Raw genomic sequence first — 24,603 nt, 5'->3', positions numbered from 1 at the left:
CCTCAGGACTTAGTTTTTATTACTGTAACCAACTACTGTCTTTCAATTTTTAGCTGTTATCAGTAATGGCCACTGCCCACAAATACTGACATGATGGAACTATTTGCTTAAACGTTCTCATTTTCTAAGCCTATAAAAAGCAGTAATATATGGAGGAAACTTAACCAATCACACTGTTTTTATTTACCAATGTTAATTACCAAGATGACCAAACAGAATGGTTTCTTCAGGTGTTTCTCAGAATTTGGCAACAATTTACTCCAAAATTATATAAATCTAACACAATAAAATGACATATTTTCACTAGTCACTGCAATCTTAAATAACTGACCATACCTTATGATTTCATTCATCACAGATATTTTAGTTTGGTTTCAATCACACAATGAATACTTATTAGTGTTTTAAATGAAAGTATCTCTCTGCCAATAGTATTTCAAAAAGTCATTTTGGAATTTTAGACCTTAGAGATGAATAAGACCTTGGATAAGTAATTCAACCGAGTCATTTTACACATGAGGTGACTGAGGGTTTATATGATTGGCTAGTAACTCTGGACAGGTGGCTGGGTGACTATAATCTTGTCTCTTCATTTTATTAGGTTGCCTTTAGAAAAATAAACTGAATTAAAGAGATTTTAGAGATCATCTAATTCAACCCCATCATTTTATAGATGCAAAAACTTAGGCAGAATGTGGTTAAAAAAAAAAGCATCTTATACAATATCTGGTGCATAGTAGATATTCAATAAATATTAAGTTCTGTTTTGGCTTAGGAACCCAGATGTTCTAACACCAGTTAGGAACCCAGATGTTCTAACACCTACCTAACTGCTGTTGTACACTTTTATTCTGAATAAAAAGCCCAACTGAGGTTTGAATAGGATCTTATATAAGCAGTGTTTATTTTATAAGGTAAATATTTATGAACAACATATTCTGAACCTTAGGGTATATAACAAATAGTATTTTTTACTATTTTATTCACTGAGTATTTTAAAATTATTTTAAAAGATTACTTACTAAAATATGAGTTGGTTAAGAATTTCTTAATAATTAGGCAGAATATTAATAAATATTTGAGCTTTCCAAAATACACTTTCACAAAGAAGGGACTTGAGGAAAAACAGTATGTCTCTTCCAAAACAGTTCTATCTTTTTGCCTGTCCATCATACATGTCTCAGACCAATGTGAAATAAGAAAACACAGAGCACTGGTTAAGGAATCGTAAGATATATATTCTAGTTAGCCCTAGTTCTGCCACTTCCTAATGGATGACCATGGGTGGGTTTCTGCATCTGTAAGGTGGCCATAAATAAGCTCAACCTCATGGGACTGTTCTAGGTATCAAATAAACGTATCTATCTATCTATCTATCTAATCTATCAAGCCTTACATATACAAAATATCACTTGGAATAGTGGGGAAAAAAACAAAACTAGAGGATTCAGAAAATCTGGGTTCTGGGTCACCTCACTGCTATCTTGCCATGACATACTGAACAACTCATTTATTATTTTTTTTAATCTGCAAGATGCAAGGGTTGAATTAGATCAGTGGCTCAAGGACCAGTTTGGAGAGAAGGAAGTGAGGCAAAGCAGCTCTGCTTTCACTGATTTTCTTAGGTTTTCAAATATATCATTTGAAGAATGGGTTTTACCAAAACAAAAGTTTGACAATTTTATCTCATTTCCTTGCTGTGTGTTCACAACAAGAAATGAAATAAGAAGTAAACTGTCAGAAAATTTTTTGAAAAAAAAAAAAAAAATTTTTTTTTTTTTTTTTTACCTTGCATCCTTCACACGCATGAACTCCATAATGAAACCCAGAAGCTTTATCTCCACAGACACGGCATTCAATTGCCATGAGGGAGTTGGAAGGCTCTTCATGAGGCTTACTGTACAGCTGAGTCTTTTCAGAATAATAAGGTGGGGATGCAGGCTCCACTTTGATTGCACCTGTGTACAGAAAAATGTGAGCAGATAATTATCACATGACAAACTGCTAAAAAGGCACTGTGGCAAGTCTCCCTTATTGCCATGTTTATTATTTAAGCGTAGAAACATTATGGAACATGAAAACAAAACATAGGAAAAAGTAGGCTTTGTAACCACAGGCAAGTCACAACACCTCTGAGCTTCACCTGTAAAAATAAAATGGGGAAGGGTATTAGGTCTGTGGTTCTATGACCCTTCAATACCTGGTAGTACTAAAGCTCTGACAGACACCACATAGTATCTGAGACCATTAAGGTTATTTTGTTACATAATGTGCTGTATTTGGCATTCATCACAATATTAAATTATATATTTTATTTATTTAAAAAAATTTAATGTTTATTCATGAGAGAGAAGGAGACAGAGTGTGAGCAGGGGAGGGTCAGAGAGAGGGGGAGACACAGACTCTGAAGCAGGCTCCAGGCTCTGCGCTGTCGGCACAGAGCTCCATGCGGGGCTTGAACCCATGAACTGTGAGATCATGACCTGAGCCCAAGTCAGACGCTTAACCCCCTGAGCTGCCCAGGTGCTCCTATATTTTTATTTAAATATTGCATTTAGGAAGTATTTTTAAACCACTCTTGTCAAAGAAACACAGAAGCAACCAATGCTGTGGAAAAGGTACTGGAATGCCCAGCTTGAAGGTACATGAAAAATAAGAGACCAGGTTTTCCAACAATATTGTGTTAGAAAAGGTAGTTTGTAAAATAATTTTTGATAGAGAGTGAGAGAACCCATGGCAAGTAAGTACTACCTTTCTGCTCCTTTCTGCTGGGTAGGATCAGGCCTATTAAATTTCCATATTAGGCTCTAACTGAAAACCATGCAAATATAACGAAGTTTATTATTTATCTTTTTGAAAAAAACTAGAAATACAGGAAGTTCTTATTGTCAAGTAATGGTTGCCAATTACACGGAGGTGGCTTTGGAAAACAAGCATTTCAGCACATGAAGATAAAATCAAGGAAATAGCATCACAGAAACTCATTTTATCTTGAAAAGTGCAGTTTTGGTTTGTCTTGAGTCTGATGTTTTGACATGAATTTAGTTAATGGCAGGAAGATTTATCAATAGACTACAATGGCGAAATTTAAATTTGTGCAGAGAAACAGGTTTCAGTATAAGTTACTCAAACTGCAGAATTAGGAAAAATGGACAACTTTGCAATTTAGTGATCATAAGTTATATAAAGTAGCAAACTGTTACTTATTAACTTAAGCAGCCAAAAGAATTCAAAGTTTGGGTGATGGACTCTTAGCCTGAGATAAACCTGGCAATGTAATCATGCTGGAAAATGCTCCTACGAAGGAAAAAAACAAGAAATAAGGAAAGGAAAAGGGAAGGAAGGAGGGGAAAAAAGAATAATCTGGGGATTTACACACTACCTTTCTTTTTGGTATACTGTAAATACCTAACATTTCAGAGATAAATGGATGAATAAATGAATGGTATATATTTTCTATAGAGTTTTAGTCTCTGGAGCATTTATTCCAGTGTTGAGAGGTTAGAACGATTTTAGTCTTAGCCATCTGAAAAGTGAAAATAAACATCATACTTTGGTACTCTTGGAGCTTCAGGTCATACTTATAATCAGCAACCATTGGGTCTGCTCTTGCGAATGGAAGGTCTTCATAGTGTGGAGTGGAAATGCTGGAGAAATCCACAGTGGTGAAGGGCTTGATGTCAAAAGAATGAGAGTGGTCATCCATTACGGAGAGATCCACGGAGCTGATTCCAAAGTTGGTGGGCCAAAATGGCATCTCTGTGTCAACCATGGTAATTTCTGAAATGGAAAGAAGAACAGCTATGGAGTTAGTCCTGAAGAGCAGAGTAATCTTCTAAAAAGATATACAGGAAGGGAACTTAAAGGTTCTTTGGTTCAGTGATCTCATCTAGGTTACCATAATGAGAGAAGAACACATAACCACCTTCTGAGTGCTGTCCAGGCTGTTTTACTAAAGGAAAGAAGCCATCCCTTACCAGGATATCACTCACAGTAGAGAACCCTAGAATAGTATCAATGTGGTCAGCGTGCCCATGTGAATGTCCCACAAACAGTCCTGCTCTCGTTATCTCCTAAAGAAGATCATCAAATCAAGTATGCTAATGATTTTTATTATTTATTAATTTTTTTGTTAATGATTTTTTTAAAGGCATAAAGTTCTGGGACAGTTTTACTTTCTCGAAGTTAGAGATCCTAAATATTTTTCTCTTCAGGATAAAAATTTTGCTCCCCTATTTGTGTTTATAATGGTCTTGTGTGACAGAAAATTTGTCACATTAAATTTAGGTAAAAATTTATTCCTTAACTGCATTGTAAGAATAATTTCATTCTTAAACTTTTCTTTTTTAATTTTAGAGAAGAAAGGAGAGTGCACAGGCAGAGGAGAGGGGCTGAGGGAGAGAGAGAGAATCTCAAGCAGACTCTGTGCTCAGTGTGAAGCTCGAGACATGGCTCAATCCCATGACCCTGGGATCATGACTTGAGCTAAAATCAAGAACTGGACACTCAACCAACTGGGCCACTTAGGTGCCTCAAGAATAATTTTATTCTTTTAATTTTTTTAATGATTATTTATTTTTGAGAGAGAGACAGAGAGACAGAGTATAAGCATGAAGGGGCAGAGAGAGAGGGAGACACGGACTCTTAAGCAGGCTCCAGGCTCTGAGCTGTCAGCACAGAGCCCGACGTGGGGCTCGAACTCACGAACTGTGAGATCATGACCTGAGCCAAAGTTGGACGCTCAACCAACTGAGCCATGCAGGCGCCCCAAGAATAATTTTATTCTTAAAGTTAATTCAAAAATGAATCTTTTAAAGAAGGGAAGATCCCTCTATGAGAACTTCCTCAAATATTTATCTTTTCTGTGCATACAGTTTTCCTTAAAGAGGAGAAAGTGTTCTTCGTATTGAGAATGGAAAGGTTAGAGCTATGTGGAAACATATCTGATTATAAATGAGTGAATGTCAAAATGAGAATCTAGCCCAGCATTAATTTTAAACTACCCTCAAACCAAAACCACAACAAAACAAAAACACAAACAAGAAAACATATAAAAGACAAAGGTAAAAACACTTATATGTATTCTAAGACCGCAAAATAACTTGTTTCATCAATTGCCTGCTGAGGATGATACATGCCACCTACATTTTTCAAAATATGATTTGCGGTCACAGTGAGTGAAATCCCTGAGGGATTTTAGTTCTTAGTATTTAATGTGGACTTGTGAGGCACCAGAGTGTGTGGACTTTAAACCTTTATGCAGTAGGAACCTCTCTGGGTATTTATTTATGTAGATATTCAGACATGTGAACCCAAATGGTACCTAATGGGTCGTTGGCTGTCCTGAAACCAGTTTGCTCTTCAAAGTGGTGCCAAAAAGGCAGTCACTGAGTATTTTAACTGGTAACTTTTTGGTCAAAAACACTAGTGAAAAGCTGTGTGAACTTGGGACCGCTGACATTGGAGACAAAGAAATGAACTGTTCACAAACCCGAGAGCTCCTGAAATCACAGGCTTATGTGTCTTATTTGTAGTCATATCTCTATCACCTAGCAATGGGCCTGGCTCATACTAGGTGCTCATATTAAATACCAAATGAATTGATGAGGTGGCTGTGTGATGAGGCGGCTGTGAAATTTTAGCAGAACGAGGCAGGGAAGGGGGAGAAGCGAACTAATATTTATTGAAGTACTTCACGTATACCAGACACATTCTATCTCTGATTCCATGTAACCCAAGATCTTATCCCCACTTTATAGATTAACCAGGACCAGAGAAGTAAAGTGACTTTCCCAGTGTCCAATAGATGGTAAACAGAGGATTCAAACTCAAGATGGACCCAGGATCCTATTCTGTATATAATCTCTTCATTCTCTCATTGATGAAAACAGTTTATGGAGGAAGGGCTACTCTCCTAGGGGTATTTGTCAGGGGGCCTCTTGGTTTTTTTCCCAGCAAGCAGAGAGCTAAGGAATTTACTCTCAAAGGCTGACTCTTGCATGAGGTTAAAGATTCCAGCTGCGGTCTTCATGAGGAAAACAAAGTGCCTTGAAAACACAAATAAGGAGACTGTCCTATGAATGTGCTTCAGTGGTTCCAAGAGGACTCATTAGGCACCGTGTGGGTTCACATGTCTGAATATCTACATAAATAAGTACCCAAACAACCCTGTTATCTGAGTCACAGTATAAACACTACACAAGAAGAGGAATGTGTATTGGTGATAGCTTAAAGGTCATGCTGGGTCTCAATGACATCCAGAAAAACATTTATGCTCTAAATGACAAGGGCACCCATCAAACTGTGCCCTCTGTTTCACAATTCATTTAAACCTAACTAACCCAGGTCACTCCACTTACTTTGCCCTTCTCCTCAGCAAGCTTATTTTACATTTCTCTATCTCCTTTTCTGGGTATAACTTACTTTCCTATCAAAATATACCTCTTTTGTCTCAATTTTAATATCCATGAAAGTGGGTTTATCAACTATTTCTCATGTCTGCTGCAAAGTTCATCTGCAAACAAAATAAAGGTTGACTGAGTTAAAGGCAGTGTATAAGCATCTATATGAATACTGGGAAATAAAAATAAGGATGCAAAAAAAAATCTATGTTGCAAGAAAAATTGGTTGCTATGACTTCAATAACGCCCTGTCAACCAAAGCCATGCTTCTTAATACAGGAATCATACTCCAAGGGGTCACTTAATTTATTGAAAAATTTTGGGGAAAATTTTAATGTTAAAATAGACATTTATGTATAAACAAATAGAATGAAAAATTCATGTGATTTTAAAGATGTAATATCTAACTTAAAAAATGGTACCTGTAGTATATTTCATGGCCGAAAGAATGCCGTTTTTAAAAAAATAGCTTTGGGGCACCTGGATGGCACAGTTGGTTAAGTGATTAAGCCTCCCACTCTTGATTTTGGCTCAGGTCATGACCTCACATGAGATCAAGCCCTGAATCTGTCAGCGTAGAGCCTGCTTAGGATTCTCTTTCTCCCTCTCTCTCTCTCTGCCCCTCCCCTGCTTGCTCGCTCTCTCTCAAAATAAATAAATAAACATTAAAAAATAAAAATAGCCTTTATTTTTATTTATTTTTTATTTTTTAGAGAAGAGAGTGTGGGCATGCGAATGGGGGTGGGGGGGTGGGTGGGGGAGGAGCAGAGGGAGAGTGAGAGAATTTTAAGCAGGCTCCTTGCTCAGCATGGAGCTAGATACAAGGCTTGATCCCATGACCCTGGGATCATGACCTGAGCTAAAATCAAGAGTTGGATGCTCAACTGACTGAGCCACCCAAGTGCCCCCAAAATAGCCTTTATTTTTAAAATCAGTTTTAGGTTTACTTAAAAGTTGAGCAGAAAATACAGAGTTCCCATATACTTTTATTCCCCTCCTCACTTTCCCTGACCCCTGAAACACACACAATTTCCCCTATTATTAACTTGCATTTCCCTTGTTATTAACACATGGCAGTAATGTGGTATGCTTGTCACAAAATTGATGAGCCAAAATTGACACATTATTATCAACTAAAGTCCATAGTTTGCATTCCAGTTCATTCTTTGTGTTGTACATTCTGCTATTTTGACAAATGCATAATACCATGTATCCATCATCACAGAAGCACACTGAATAGCTTCACTGCCCTGAACATTCCCTGTGCTCCACCTCGTCATCCCTCCCTTTTCCCACTCCCCCTGCCCCACCCCAGAATGCTACACTTTTTCTGTCCTCTTCTAGTAAGGGCATATTAGTTGAAATGCAGGAGAAGTTCTGACCTTCATACATTGTATTTAATAAGTTAAATGTCTAACATGGCATTCAAGGCCCCTCCCCCCACCCCGACAGAGTCCTAACTTACTTATTTTCCACTAGTGATCCCAAACCCCATTTCCATTCTTGGCGTACTCTCTACTTAGGCATATCACATTATTTGTGCAGGTTAAACATGCTGCACATTTCCTAGTCTGCTCATCTTTGTTCATGCCAAGGCTGCTGTATTTTCTTCCTATCCCCCATCACTACAAGTCACAATCCCTCTGTCTTTCCCACTGTGGGAAATCCCATAGTATCCAAATGCTACATTTTTCAGGAAACCTTCCATGAAGTCTCCAACTTAAAAATTCTTTGCGTCCCTACAGCTCTTTGTACCTCCCTTTTAATTCTGATATAATTATTTGGATAAATATCTCTGCTATCAGATTTCAAGTTTTTTTTTAAAGTTTATTTATTTATTTTGAGAGAGAGAAAGAGCGTGCGTGTACATGGGAGTCGGGGAGGGGCAGAGAGAGGCAGAGAGAGAGAATCCCAAGTGGGCTCCACACTATCAGTGAGGAGCTGGATGTAGGGATCGAACTCATGAACCTTGAGATCATGACCTGAGCTGAAACCAAGAGTCGGATGCTTAACTGTCTGAGCCATCCAGGAGCCCCTCAGATTTCAACTTCTAAATGGACAGTGTCTTATTTTTCTGTTTTCTCTTTACACCTTATGCACAGTTGTTGCTCACTAAATGTCTGCCAACTGAATGATACCTTATAGAGAAGAGTAGAATGAGTATTCACTTTTCTGTGAAAATAGAAAAAAAGTAGGGGTGCCTGGGTGGCTCAGACAGTAGAGCATGTGACTCTTGATTTTGGGGTTGTGAGTTTGAGCCCCATGTTGGGTGTAGGGATTACTTAAAAAATAAATAAAAATTACAATTAAAAATGCATAAAAATGTTTAAAAAATAAAAGGAGAGGGAAAGAATGAAGATACTCTCTCAATGATCTAATTTTGCTAACACTTGGGTTCCCCTAGAAAAGATGTTAATCTTCAATATTGTAAGTAAAATACAATTTAAGCTGTAACCTCTCCCCTCAACAAAGTATACTGCATTCAGTTTTTCTCTTGATAACTGCAGAAACAAGATTAGGGTCCTATAAATTCTCCCCCCCGCCCCATATGAAAGACAACATAAGAAAGAAAAACACCTTGCCTCTTCATCTCTACAAAAACATATTAACTCAAATACATATTTTCCTTTTCTCCTTTCACTTCTCTCTGTCCTTTTATTTTGGGACATACTGACCTAAACAATATTACTCTATGGACTATAGTAACTGGGAGGCATAGTGGTTTCCTAGACATTTTATTTTATTTTGACTTAGGGATAGGTCCAGGGAGCCTGCTTCTAATTTTGTCTCTAGAAAACATAAGCTACTGTTTCTGCCAAGCTGTAAGTCGAGTAGGTGTTTTTTGTTACTCTGTGCAATTACCCATGAAAGAACAAATGAACAAAATATTTTTATGAGCAACAGCCCTTCTCAGGGATAAGTGTCTTAACTTTCCAGCTGGGTGACAGGAATGGGTTGCATCAGCGTTTATCCATCAATTTCACAATCTTAATTGTGTTTCAAGCAAAAGTCTTTAGGCAGACATTGTAAGCAAGGACATGAATTTGTGCCATTTATTTAAACCTTCAAACTTGGCTTTATGCTCTATTATAGTCAATGAGCAGACTGTGCACAATACTCCAAAGTATAATGTATTTCAAACAAAAATACAACCAGTATCATGCCAAAATAAAGTAACCTCTCTATATGGAAGTGTATCATTATTTGGGAATATGGAAGTGGCCAGAAAAGGTGATAATGTATTAAATCAAGCACCAGAACTATGTGGTTTACCTTTGGGTTTTACGCTGTCCCCTAAGAAAAGGAAAACTTCTATTGGAATTTCTGGAGAAACACTGCATCTCCTTAATACATTAGCTAATTACATTAGCTAATATTAACAGAATGCTAAATCTTTCCTAAGTATTGTGCCAAATACAACACTTGGACCATGTTTATTTAATCCTCACAACAACCCCACGAGGCAGGTACACTCATAATTCTCTTTAGAAGAGGGGAAAGTGAGACATGGAAGTATCTAACTTGCTGGAGAACAAACACACAGTTACTAAGTAGTAAAGGTGGATAATGAACCCAGAAGGTTGAAAATGCCATAGCCTGCACACTTCACCTTCTAAACTTTTTTTTCTTAACTTTCTAAACTGGTTAGAAAAACAAATTCTCTTTCTGATCCTACTGTTCTATCCTAAACAACAATTAATTTCCACAAGCCTTCAGTGAACACCTAGGATGTGCCAGTACAGAGGGTTGGGGATATACTATCCCCTATTTATTATCAAATAAAACTTAACTTTAGAGAAAGGTGTTGTGCTCGCTTGGGCAGCACATATACTAAAAAAGAGAAAGACTTCCATAGATTCTCTAAAATTCAGTAGCCTTGTTGGAGGTGACCTTAAAGAGACATTTAAGTCACTAATTTTTTTCAATCTCTTCTAATATAGTACTCGGCAGGATGGCTCCCGCTTATTTATCCAGCCCCTCCCATTGGTTCATGCAAATCATTCTGCGGTGTAAACTGACCTGGGAAGTTTCTAATTTAAGTCTTCTCCCATTATGATAGCTGATACCCAGAGACAAAAATCATCTTGAAATATTAGAGTGGAAAAGGCCTCTTTGAGATACTCAAAGTCCCTCATTTGACAGATTAGGACAATGAGAGAAAGTGATTTGCCCACAGCACATAGCACATAGCTGACCATGTGAGAATCCAGGTTTTCTGCCTCCTACCCTAGTGTTCTCTACACCACATTACAAAGGTGTTACTATATGTGAATATGCTGAAAATGGGGCTTTTTAAGGATTGTCCCAATTTTCACAGATCCAGATTTTTGGGGGTCTTAATATATAGGAACAACATCAAATTTATGAAGGCAAGAAGTCTCATGCAACTGGATGGCAAATTAGAGTAAAATCATCTGTAATGGAATTTGTTCCTAACAAAAATTAATAAACTCCGAATTCATCAAAAGGTTTAGGGAATAATCTAATAGAGTGAGCAAGTCCAAATCTAATAGAGAGATCAGTCCAAGTTTTTACATAAAAAATACACATAAGTTACTTATTTTTTGCGGGCTGCCGTTCTGAACATTAACAATGGAGGTAAATGAGCCAGTTATCATGTGAGATGCTCTGGGCTTCAATCTTGACCTATTGCTGGGTCAGTTTTGTGTCTCTTTATCCCTAATTAACCCATCTATAAAAGAATATTGCCTACCTCATGGAGTTGTTACAAAGATTAAATTAGCGAATATGTGTAAAGCACCTAACATAGGGCCAGACACTTAGTAAGTTCTCAATAAATATAATTATTAGTAGTAGCAGTCATTCTTATACATATCAGGAACCACAGTACTAGAATCATGTAAAAGGTGGGCTCATGGCCTCCAAAGCTACCACTAGGGGACAGGAAGAGGAAGAAACACTAGCAAAGTCCTATTGTTCAAACAGGACTACGCCTTCAACAGATGTCCTGTTTTAAAGACCTCTGGAAAAGGAGTCCACAGCTTCTCTCAGTTACTCATTCCAATGCTTAATTGCTCTTTTGTAGCCAGGAAAGTCTAGGTCTTACCTGGCATTTCTCCAACTGTGTTATACATATGTTAATGATGTTCCTTTTAAAATAATTAAAAAGAAAAATTTGGTAAGCAAATAAATTTCGGAAATGCTAGGTCATGCAAGGTTAAACAGGTTTATGCAGAACTTCTTAAGGCTCATATGCTAATAATTCATAAGAACGTACAAAGGAGAAGAAAGGCACAGTATGCAACATCTGAGGAGCCTCACATTTGATGGAATAGTTTGGGAAGTGATGGTGTAACCTATGTTGGAGTTTGTTAACTCCCCCCCCCCCCACCCTGTTTCTAAACACACAGTTACCATTCTCTGCATATTTGCCCATTACCACTTGTACTTGAAAACTGTTATCAAGCTGTCCCTCAAGTTTTCTTTAACTATAGAGTGACCAAGGGCAAGGATTTACATTGGCTAAAACAATAAAATCCAGGGGTACCTGGGTGGCTCAGTTGGTTAAGCATCCAACAACTTTGGCTTAAGTCATGATCTTGTGGTTCATGAGTTCAAGCCCTTCCTTGGGCTCTGTGTTGACAGCTCAGAGCCTGGACCCTGCTTTGGATTCTGTGTCTCGCTCTCTCTCTGCCTTTCCCCTCCTCACAGTCTGTCTGTCTCTTTCAAAAAAGAAAACATTAAAAAAATTTTAAAAACAAACAAAAACAAAAAACAAGGAACAACAATACCCAAGAGAGAAAGGACTTCTTAGTTAAGCCACGCAGAAAGGAATCACTAAAAAGACTAATGCTCCGGGTGCCTGGGTGGTTCAGTTGGTTAAGTGACTGACTCTTGATTTTAGCTCAGGTCATGATCTCACAGTTTGTGGGTTTGAGCCCTGTGTCAGTCTCTGTCCTGATAACGTGGAGCCTGCTTGAGATTCTCTCTCTCTCTCTCTCTCTCTCTCTCTCAGCCCTTCTCTCTCTCATTCAAAATAAACTTAAAAAGAAAATAAAAAGATTAATGCTCTTTTTTATAGACACCATCCTAAAAGCTACCAGACAGAAAAAAAAAGTCCCATATAAAGGATCAGGAACCAGAATGATAGTGAACTGCTGAACACAATACTGGAAGCCAGAAAATCAACAGAGCAAAGTCTTCAAAATTCAAAGAAAAAATTATTTCCAACTTGGAATTTTATACATTTTCAGAAATATCAGTGCTCAAAAAAAGTCACCCCCCCCCATGTACTTTTTCTAGTTCCACACCACAACAAAAAGAAAATATGGCATCCAGGAAACAAAGGCCCTAAATACCAGAGAGGAGTGAAAGGGAAGACTACAGGACAATAGTTCTCGAGCAGCCTGGAGGGAAGAGAACAGGAAAGTGAAGAAAGCCATGTGACATCACCCAGGAAATCAGAATCCCTGATATATATGACCATTTAGAGTTCTTATTACTTTCAGAGAGTTTGAGAGAACCTAACATGTGGAAAAGGAACAGCAAAAATGAGCAAAAAGTTTCTGGTTAAAAAAAAAAAAGTTAACTTCAGAAAAATAAACAGCTCTTCAGGATCTGAAACAACTGTAGCATACCGTGCCTGGTTCAACTGGAAGCAGTATTTCCAAAGCTAAGATGATGCAGACACGGACAACTGATTTCACTTACAATTACAAATAGCTGCATCATGAAGATGGGGGGGGGGGTCATGATTGGGGGGAAGAAGTTTGTGTTTTGGGAAAAGGGGTGTGGTGACAAAGGGCTAACCTCTTATCTTCCATTGTAGGAAGTCAGTGGGTAATGAATACAATTTTTAAAATTAGCAGCATAAGCATGTTATTTTAAAGACATAGAGGTAAGTTCCAGGAGAAATGATTAAAAGAAGTAAAATTTACTTCTGAGGAATGGGAACTGGGTGTGAGACTGAGGGTCACTGTTCTTCATGAGAAGCTTTATCCTGACTTTGAAAACTGGGTACAAGTATTACTTTCATATAAGTAAAAATTAAGTTAAATATCTTTTAATTGTAGTGTCACTGAACAGAGGGAATAAATATACTCCTTGCCTATTTCTCAGTCTTCCTAAAAGGAATTATCATACAATAAAACCTGGAAAAGTAGAGAAAATTTTAATGTAGTATCAAGTAAAATAAAGGAAGATCATAAAATATTTTTTGTACTTGATCAATAGTTGACTGTCCTTTTGGCTCAAGCATTTAAAAAACAAATTCTATCAATTCATTTCTTTTCCTTCACTGGTATCACTGATTTTGATCAGTAAAGCAGGAAAAAGTAAAATTTAATAATAGCTAATACTTCTGAAGTACTTACATGACAGGCACTGTACCTTAAAAACATTATATATGTAATTTATAATTTATTAAATGTTTATGTGTAAAATTTATAAATGTATACATATATATAATTTAAATCTATAAATAGTCCTATGGGTTATATAATACAATTATTATCACCCAACAGATTGAAAACATTAGACAGAAAGGGGTTAATTGCTTTGCCTGATGTCAACAGGTAATAGGTACTAGGGTCTGAATCCTGTTTTGGTTTCTCTGAACAGAGAACCTCTTATTTTGTACACCATGAATTAAAAGGATTAGAAATGGATTACCTGCTGTGTCATTTGTTCCTTCAAAGTAAGAAAATTTATTTTCAAAAAAAAAAATGTATTTTAGAGAGAGAGTGTGTGTGTGTGTGTGTGTGTGTGTGTGCGTGCATGTGTGAGCGGAGGAAAGACAGAGGGAGGGAGAGAGAGAGATAATCTTAAGCAGGCTCCATGCATAGAGCAGAGCTTGATGTGGGGCTCAATCCCACAACTCTAGAATCAGGACCTGAGCCAAAATCAGGAGTTGGACACTCAACTCAATGAACCACCCAGGTGCCCCAAGAAAATATATTTTCATTCTGTTCTCTTAGACTAAAACCCAAATGCAATGCTTCTGTGGTCTGGTTCCCCGTTGATACTCCCACTGGGAACCTTGGCAGAGGTTGAAGCATTCCAGTATGTAACCATATATGCACTTTTCTTTATAATGAGCCAGAAGGTCTCATAGCAAATTTTTACATTCAGATCAACAAAGCACTTTTCACCAGCTTTTAGACAAGGACACATTCACTTAAGTTTTTCAAGAGTTCATTTTCTCTTGCCTGGGCCACGTCTTATTTATATAGCTTGCTTAATCCAATCCTGAGGTATCAAGAGACAGGAAAGATAACAGGATCATGCCTTCATCTGTGACCATCTTTTCTTCTGCTTCCTGAGCTGGAGATTCATGTCCTCGTTTTCATCATGGTCAAACTAACTCAAGCTTGGGTCTTTTACTAAAACTACCTTCACGTGTTTCTAAAGGGAGGCTTACTAGTAATCTAATCAACAGTAAAGCTAAGTCTGTTGAACAGTTATTACTATAGTTTAGCTGAAATTCCTACTTTACTAAGCACGTATGAGCAGCAAGTGAAGGAACAATGTGGAGGTCAGAAAAAAAAAAATCGGAATGTTCTCTCCTGCTTGCTCCTTTGACATATTTTGGTTTTGGCTTTGTAGTGAGAAGGGAATGAAAATAGGAGAGAGGACACTGAGTGGAAAAGAAAAAATTAAGGGAATGGTCCAGGAGTTTGTAACTACTCAGAAAGGAGGGACCACCAAAGATCTGCCAGAGTACTATTTCTCTTTGCTTTGTTCACCTCTCCAATCTTGTAAAGGGCCCTCCTGCAACCAGGAAAAGATAAGAGTTGTAGCGGTTTTAAATAATGCTTTACTACTGAAGCATCTCTAATAGCCTGAAATTATCAGAGTGGGAAGGCATTGTCTTACTTAGAGTTGTTTAGTCTGGCAAAATGATGTGATACACTATGCTTCTGTGTACTCTTGTTTTTAATTTACTGTGCCAAGCACCCTTAATGAGAAGACAATAGTCATAAGCTAAACAAACATGAGAACAAAAGTGTCAAAACAGATGTAGCCAGATTTCCAGTGGTTATGGGCTGATTTGCAGATTTTCACTAGCTATACTATATATTATCTCAAAAAATATTACAATGTGATATTAAAATAGACATAGTATTATATAGTAGTAAATAATAGTATATAGTAAAATGTAACAGTAAAAATAGTAAATATTTTCATGTTTAAATACTCCTCCTGAGCTATTATAGCATTATTAAACATATTCTATATGAAAGCATTTTACACAATTCAAAACTCATTCATGATTTTAAAAATCTCTTAACTAGGAAGAAAAGGTAACTTCATTAATCTGATAAAGAACATCTGTAAAAAACAAACAAACAAAAACCTAAAGTAGCCATCATACTTGATGGTGAAATATCTAAAGTTTTCCTTTGAGATCAGGAATGAGATAAGCACACTAGCTATCACTGCTTCTATTCAACAGTGTACTGGAAATCCTATCCAATGAAACGGGGAAAAAAACAACAGCAAGGATTAGACAAGGAAAAAAAAAAACTAACATTACTCACAGATGACATGATTGTGTGTATAAAAAAGTTAAACCATTACCGTTAATAAGAGAATTTAGAAAAGTTGCTGGATATAAGGTCAATCAATATTCAAAAATGAACTGTATTTTTATAGGCCAGCAACAAATGGAAAATGACATTTTAAAAATGATTTTTACAATAACATCAAAAACATCAAATACCTAGGGGGAAAAATCTAGCAAAATATGTGTAAGACTGCTATAATCAAAACTCAAGACTATTATTTAAAAAAAAAAGTATCTAAATAAATGAAAGGATATACTGTGTTCAGGGACTGGAATATTCAATATTATAAAGCTGTCAATTCTCTCCATATTTATCTAGAGTCAGAAAAAATTTTTATAATGTTTATTTATTCATTTTTGAGATTGAGAGAGACAGAAAGAGAGACAGAGAGACAGAGAGCGAGGGCACAAACAGGGGAGGGACAGAGTGAGACAGGGAGACACAGAATCTGAAGCAGGCTCCAGGCTCTGAGTTATCAGCTTAGAGCCTGATGCAGGGCTCTAACCCATGAACCGTGAGATCATGACCTGAGCCGAAGTTGGACGCTTAACCAACAGAGCCACCAAGGCGCCCCTAGATTCAGAAGAACTCTAATCAAAATATTAGCATTTTGGTGTAGAAACTGACATGTTTAGTCTAAAATTTATATGGAAATTCAAAGAGCCAAGAATACCCAAGGTAATCTTGAAGAAAAGAACAGTGCTGGAGGATTTTACTACCAGATATTAAACCCAATTATAAAACTACAGTAAATTAAGATAACACATTAATTGGCGCAAAAAGAAAAATAGACCAATGCAACAGGAGAGCAAGTCCACAATCAATCCCACATGTATATGGTCACTTAGGTTATGACCAAAATGTTACTGCAGTGTAGTTGGGAAAAGGAACATGTTGTCAATAAATGAAGTCAACTGTATATCCATATGGAAAAAAGTGAATCACCCCCTACCTTACAACATATGCAAAAATCAATTCCATGTGGATTGCAGATCTAAATGTGAAATATAAAACAAAAGAGTTTTTAAAACAAAAACTCAAGTAACACTTCATCAACCTTGGAGTAGGCAAAAATTTCTTTGACAGGATATAAAAAGCACTGATTATAAAAGAAAAATTAGATAATCTTGATTATATTTAAGATTAAAACTTCTTATTAAGCAAATGAAAAAGCAACACATGGGAGAAGATATCTGCAATAGGTATATTTGACAAAAGTATGCTTTAGAACTCCGGGACACCTGGGTGGCTCAGTTGGTTAAGTGTCCGACTTCAGCTCAGGTCATGATCTCACGGCTCGTGGGTTCAAGCCCCACGTCAGGCTCTGTGCTGACAGCTCAGAGCCTGGAGCCTGTTTCGGATTCTGTGTCTCCCTCTCTCTCTGCCCCTCCCCTGTTCATGGCTGTCTCTGCTCAAGAATAAATAAACATTAAAAAAAAAAAAAAAAAGAACTCATACCTAAAGTACCCAATGTAAAAATGGGCAAAAGACCTGAACAAGCAGTTCACAAAAAAGTAGAGCTAAACAGATAATAAATATATATTTTTAAGTGCTTAATTTGTTAGTTATCAGAAAAAGGGAAATAAACATTACAATGTGATGCTACCATAAAGGTGCCAGAATGGCTAAAATGAAAAAGATAGAAAATGTCAAGTACCAGTAAAGATGTGGACCAAGTGGAACACTCAGATACTGCTGGGGGAAGTATAAATGGTACAGCCATGTTCAAAACTGTCTGGTAGTGTCTCTTAAAGCTGAACACATCGTATGGCCTACATATACATCTAACAGAAATGTGTACCCTTGTTCACTGAAAGACCTACATGAGAATATTCGTAGTTGTACTATTTGAAATAAGGAAAACTACCTGAATGCCCCTCAACAGGACATATAAATGTACTTTGATATATTCACACAATGAAATACAGTAATAAGAATGAAGTGGAATTATATTCAGTAATGTGATTATCAAACAAATACTGAGCAAAGGAATCCAGACAGAAGAGTAAACAATGTATGACTTATTCATATAAAATCCCAAAACAGCAAACTGAATCATGGGTTAGAAATTAGAATAGTCAGAAGGTTTCCAGAGGGCTGGTATTGTTCTATTTCTTTATCTGAGTGTGAATTACACATTTGTTCATTTGTGAAAATGATTTACATACTTTTCTCTATGTATGTTATATTTTGGTAAAAAGCTTAAATAGGAGAGATGGTCTTGGGAGTAGGAGTTGATAGAAAAAAACATGCAGACCACATACATAAGCCAACAAAAACTCTTTCATTTGTGTTAAAAGTATTGTTATAGAATTTCTAGTGTATTTATTTAAGAATTTTTCTAAATTCAGAACTTGTAAAATGGTATTAAAATCGGTCTTAATAAACTACCTATTTTTCTAACTGGCTTCATTGTATAATACAGGCTAAATACATATTCAGCTAAGGTTCTCAAATCAGCAGAGACAGGTAAGGTAAAAATTCAAAGGGTGCACATTGTATCCTAAAGAGTATTAAAAGTTATGTTTTTGCTTTATTTTTTTAGAAGTTTATTTATTTATTTTGAGAAAGAGAGAAAGAATGAGTGATGGAGAGGCAGACAGAAAGGGAGAAAGAGAGAATCCCAAGCAAGCTCCATGCTGTCAGTGGAGAGCTTCATGTGGGGCTCTTTTCTCATGAACCATGACCCGAAACCAAGAGTTGGACACTTAACTGACTAGGCCACCCCAGTGCCCCTGATTTTGCTTTAGATATGCCTGGCTTATATGCAAGGCCTATTCTACTTTACAAGAACCCTGTATTTTTTTTAAATGCAGGGAATCTTTTCACAAATATTAATGCCTACATCAGGTGTCCTATATTTGGGAAGTTAACACTTTTGGATTAGTTGTCTTTTGAGACATTCTATTTAAATTAAATAAAGTCAGTGGCTTAAATCCAAGCTACCAGTTTTATGGTAATTATCTAACTCTTCTTTGTATCAACAATTTATTTCATAAACCTTTTTTTCTTAGAAGAGTTATCATTACATTTTAGTACAGTATTTTTCTTCCCAAAGCCTCTCCTTGTTTTACTTTTCTTTGGTATTTTCCTTTCTCAATATCTTAATCTCAGTACATGCTCAGTCAGTAATATAAAACCCAAACTATCTCAAATCAAGATAACCAATTACCTAATACTATATGCAAGGTATTTTTCAGGATTTACAAGAAATACATTATAATGTAGTTCTTGACCTTGAGAAGCTTACCAAGGTGAAAGATGTTTATAAGAGAAGGCAGTATAGAGACCAAACCAGTGATAGAGACAATAAGTGCCTTAGAAATGTAGAGTAGAAAGAGACTAATGTGTTCTGAACTAATCTGGGATAACTTCATGGTAGAGATGTGTTTTGAATTATGATGACCCAAGGGGAGGATTAAGATTTGCATTATTATTGATAAATATATTCCAAGGAAAAGACACTTGTTTCTATCATACAGTATGTGCCTTAGATTACCTGGGTTTCCTTAAGCAAAGTAACTAAATGTATATGATATCAAACATGATTAAATTTTTTTTTATTTTTTTTTAACGTTTATTTATTTTTGAGACAGAGAGAGACAAAGCATGAATGGGGGAGGGTCAGAGAGAGGGAGACACAGAATCTGAAACAGGCTCCAGGCTCTGAGCTGTCAGCACAGAGCCTGACGTGGGGCTCGAACTCACGGACTGCGAGATCATGACCTGAGCTGAATTTGGCCGCCCAACCGACTGAGCCACCCAGGCGCCCCAAAATGATTAAATTTTCATTAGGACATATGCTTGCAAACTGGATCAATTTCTCCTAGGCCAATTGTTTGTATCTTATAAATGGCTAGAAATGTGGTTATATCAATGGCAAAGAGACTTCTCTGTAAATGGCAGAGATTTCTATATAAATCTGGCCATACTCACATCAAACTGACAAGTTTGGTTCTTATTAGGATCATATTTTAGTCAATTAAGCTAACTTTCCCAGACAGTCTATATAACAGGTTTAAAATTTTAAAAACTAAAATCAGGGTTTTAGGTAAAGCATGAGACAACAGTAAAGTAATATCCAACAATCTTATGTTAAAAATCTTCAATTGCCAAAAAAATATTCAACTGCTAATGTAAAGTCAAAAATAAGAATAATGAATGTTTCACTTTTTCCAAAAGAAGTGACTTAATTGAGAAGAAGTAAGGTGAGCCATGGTGTTTACATGTCTGGAACCTGAGAAAGGCAGAAGCGTATTTCAACTGTTGCTCTTTGTTGAAACAATTTTGCCATTGGCTCTTTGCCAAACAAGAAATTGAACCAGGGCTTCTTTCTTCTGGAACTGTGATTAATAATATGTATCTATCAGATAACACCTAAATATTCTGGGGGGGGGGGAACTGCCAAGGAAAAGATTGTAAGCGAGTAAACAGTAAGTCTGACTTAATTAATCATGGTAACAGAAAATTTTTGATAACATGGATAATGAAAATCTGTATTATCCCCAAGTTGCAACTTCCATTTTAGGGGTGAGAAGACAAAACTAAATTTGTTGGACACCTATTACATATCAGGCACTGTGCTAACTGCTTTACATACTGGATATTGGTTACTTAATCAAATATGTTGCTTTTTTTAGCACTGCTAGCAAATAGGTCTCCTGAAAGTCAAATGAATACTGGATGTATCAAAAGGTAGGCAGGACTGCAAAAGAAGTCAGGCATTGGGATAATTCACAAACCTATGATATTCAAATATTCACATGATATTCAACTAATGATAATTCAAACCAACAGAGCCACATGATGCAAATCACTGCATAATAGGGAATTCAAAATGTATTTGTACCTGGTTGTTAACATATATAATGTTGTTGGTTTGTTTGTATTAGCATGGATTTTAGAATAATATGTTGGCATGTACACTAAACTTTTGTTTTTACTTCCTGAACATATTCCAGTGTCTGAGCACAGGAGCTGGTAAGCTACAGCAGCAGATCAACTTGGTACTAATAAGTCAACAATGAGTTTATTAGATACCTATTATATGTTAGATACTTGTGGAATAAAGAAGATAATAAAACATGAGTCTTATCTTCAATGACTATATAATTTGGACTAGGGGAATGTATAAAGCAGAAAATAGTATCAGGCAGTCTTCAATTAAAGGCTAAATAGTGTGATACCAATCAACATAGAGGGTTTTGTTTTTTTATTTTAACAAGTATTAATGAGCCCGGCCATCTACCGAACATGTCTTAGCCATTTGGGACATATCAGCGAGTGAGCCAACAAGACAAAGACTCCTGCCTTCATATGTTAGTTAATGTTAGTTAACATGTTAATATGTTAGTGTGAGAATGTGGGCAATAAACAATAAATACAATGAGTAAATTATATGTTATGTTAGAAGATGATGAGTGCTTTAGAAATAAGAATACCGAGCAGGGGGAAGGGGAAGGATGGTGGGGAGGACAGAGAATTCAACAGTGGGGGTAGAGGCAGTCCTTACCAGAAGTGATATCTGAGCCAAGATTAGAAGGAGCTGACAAGAGAAGATGTCAGAGAATGAGGGTTCAAGGAAGGAGCAAGAACTAGAGCAAAAGCACTAAAGCAGGGGCATGTCTGGAATGTGGGAGGAACAGTAAGGAGGCCAGTGTGGCTGGAGCTGAGTGAGGAAAGGACAGATATGTTGACCAGGGTGGGGTTGGGGTGGAGGCAGACTCGGATTTCATCCTAAATGAAGTGAGGAATTGATGCTGGGTTGTTAGCTGACTGACAGATCTGACTTACATTTTAAGGTGATCCCTCTGCATGATGGGTTGAGGCTAAGCAGTTGGGAGGTGAGGGCAGAGGCAGGACAACCTGTCAAAGAGTGGGATAGCAATCCAGGCAAGAGACAATGGCTTGGCTTAGGGTGTTAGCAGTGGAGGAGGGAGAGGAGATCTATTCTGAACATATTTTCAGTTTAGAGGAGAGAGAGAACAATTAACAGTAATGTATTAAAAGGTGTCTGGGTGGCTCAGTCGGGAAAGCATCCGACTTCGGCTCAGGTCATGATCTCATGGTTTGTGGGTTCAAGCCCCGCACAGGACTCTGTGCTGACAGCTCGGAGCCTGGAGCCTGGAGCCTGCTTTGGATTCTGTGTCTCCCTCTCTCTCTGCCCCTCCTCTGCTTGCACTCTGTCTCTCTCTCTCAAAAATAAATAAACTTAAAAAAAAATTAAACGACAACAACAACAAAACAATGACGAATTAAGAAAAGGCTTCATGGCATAAAGGTTACTTGAACCTGACCTTGAAAGATAGGGAGGATTTGAAAAGATGGAAGTATTAGGAAAGGCATTCCAGGATGTGGTAGGCTTGGAGTCAAGAGTGAGTCCGGCTTATTCTTAGGACAATGTGATTAGCCCAAGTATAGCAAGGCAAACCAATCTCTGGGGTGTGGAGGGAAATAAAACATACAAAGTGGAAACAGAGTATAAAAGGCTTTGAGAGCCAGGCAGAGGTGTTTAGAAATCACATTGTTCACGATGTGCACTACTTGTATGTAGTAGGCGCTCAATACATATTAGTCTGATAGGCTCTGAGGACCACTTATCTGGCAGATTAGATTGGATAGCTGAAGCTTCTCATTTAGAAAGTCAGCTAAAAGGCTGTACAGGAATTCTGGCATGAGGGAATAAGGGATAATGATACATGTAGGTAATTGACAGTTGACTGTTTTAAATTTATAATGTAAACCATTCACCGCTTGTGGGAATCTCAATCTTGTGTTGGCAAATCTCTTACCCTGATAAAAATTACATGGGTCTAAAAAACTGTGTACTCAAATAGCCACATGATCTTAATTCTGAGGTTACTGGAGTTGGACAGCAGTTGCTATCAGATGCATATGTAATTCCTGTGTCTCTAAACTAGTTACAGGTGCAAAACTGCATCTATGAGAAGGGGTAATCCAGTAGATGTTTATGGAAATTTAGTTCCATTCAGAATGAGTCTGATTCATTCACTATCACATATACTTTTGCAAATATTCAACACTAGTAGAAGGACATGGGACATTTACTGGACAACTTTCTTAGGCCTAATTTAAGGGTGTACAAAAGAAGTTAAAATAACAGAACCCATGTCAGTTCCACTGATCTAATACAATGAAGAAATTTACTCTGCTTGGATTTCCTCTGATACAAAGAGTATGCACTTCACAACAGGCTATGATGATTTTAGTATTTCCTCAGGGTTACCTTATTCAAGTTATAAGTGAGAATGTTGACAAAGATGATAATCTATGACAACCTCTATCGGAGCTTTTTATGAATTGTTTTCCATTTGATGACCTATGTTTTACACTGTGACAAACAGTTTAGATGGGTAACTGCTGTCAGGCAGCTTTAAAGACAAGTTGTATTCCTTAGGGATGCCAGGGGAAAAGAAATAAAAAATTTTAAAAATACATCTAATACAAATTACCCTTGTTTTGGGTGTGTCCTATAATTCATAATTTAGGGGGAAGTACATGAGAAATGACAGTTTTTGAAACACAGTGAGGAGAGTCTCTGAGTTTAGAAATCTACTAAATCTTCTAAGTCCTGGTAATCAGAAAAGAGGTTTGAACAGTTAATTCAAAGAAATACATGATAAAATAGAGCCATACTAAAGAAAAAAATTAATATGGACAAGAGCGAAATTTTAGAAAAAGACCCTGAAATATTATTACATGTGAGATTATGAAATTCAGAACTGTGTCAATTACCTAAATCTTCATTATAAAGAACATTATAATCTAAGACAGTTTTTCAATGTCTCTGAAAGAAAATGTGTAATCACTGCTTTCATTTAGGGCCAAAGAATGATTTCAACTTTTGGAAATTCAATCTTTTCCTAAACAAATGTTAATGAAAGTGGGAGGTAGTTCCCCCATTAAAAAAAAAAAGTCAGACAGAAAGATGCTTTCTCTAAGTTTGATCATTTCTTTATCGAGACACTCATGGGAAATCATGCCTAAGTCTTATCTCACTCAAAAACTGCCACTTATTTTGGTGCACAAAGAATTCTGCAGTTTCCCCCCATATTCCTTAAAATGTTTCAGACGTAGGATACTAGAAACCTTCTATTCTATCCACAAGTGATTAATACTCCAAGACCAAAACAATAAACTCTATGTAGGACTTCAGATGTGCTTTCGCAAATATTGTGTCATTTAATCCTTGCAATAACCCTGTATTTACTGTTGTTATGTGTAGAAACAGGGAAGAGAGGATAAGTGACTTACTCAAATCCACATGGAACGTATGTGGCCAAGACAAGCCTAAGAGTTACATTCCCTGACACTACAGGGGTCCCTTTAAACCTCTAGGAAGGTGAAAAACTTTGGTCAACTATCTAAATGCTTCTAAATACACAGTTGCCTGGAGTCACACAGACACAGTTTAAGTATCCCTCAATAAAAATGGCGGGCAATCAATCACTCACTCCTATCTCAGGAGAGGCGCTCGTTTCAAAGGATCATCTATTGCAGCATTTATCATGTCTCCAAGGCATATTTCCATTGCTCAATCAGCTCCAAAGGACAAGTGTGTCATCATCTTTCAATGCTCTGGTGCAACACTTTAAAGTTATAGAATTCACACAGGACTAAGTCTGGCACTAAAAGCAGGAGGCACATTCAGCTTG

The 24,603-nt window shown here is 36.9% G+C and overlaps 1 protein-coding gene across 3 annotated transcripts in view; it reads right to left on the bottom strand.

Annotated features, from left to right (window-relative positions):
* Nucleotides 1-24,603, bottom strand: part of PPARG (peroxisome proliferator activated receptor gamma) — a 134,798-nt gene that overhangs the window by 46,451 nt on the left and 63,744 nt on the right. For all 3 annotated transcript variants that reach the window (XM_049642738.1, XM_049642739.1, XM_049642740.1), the window contains 2 exons: nt 3,553-3,780; nt 1,789-1,958 (listed from right to left, as the gene is read on the bottom strand). In XM_049642738.1, coding sequence (XP_049498695.1) covers nt 1,789-1,958; nt 3,553-3,772 — 390 coding nt within the window. In that variant the 5' untranslated portion in view covers nt 3,773-3,780. The remainder of the gene's footprint in view (nt 1-1,788; nt 1,959-3,552; nt 3,781-24,603) is intronic.

Source organism: Panthera uncia, chromosome A2 (assembly GCF_023721935.1).
Source record: "Panthera uncia isolate 11264 chromosome A2, Puncia_PCG_1.0, whole genome shotgun sequence".
NCBI classification, from domain to species: domain Eukaryota; kingdom Metazoa; phylum Chordata; class Mammalia; order Carnivora; family Felidae; genus Panthera; species Panthera uncia.
Note: the sequence above shows the minus strand (reverse complement) of the source record. Positions and strands in the feature narration are given on the sequence as shown.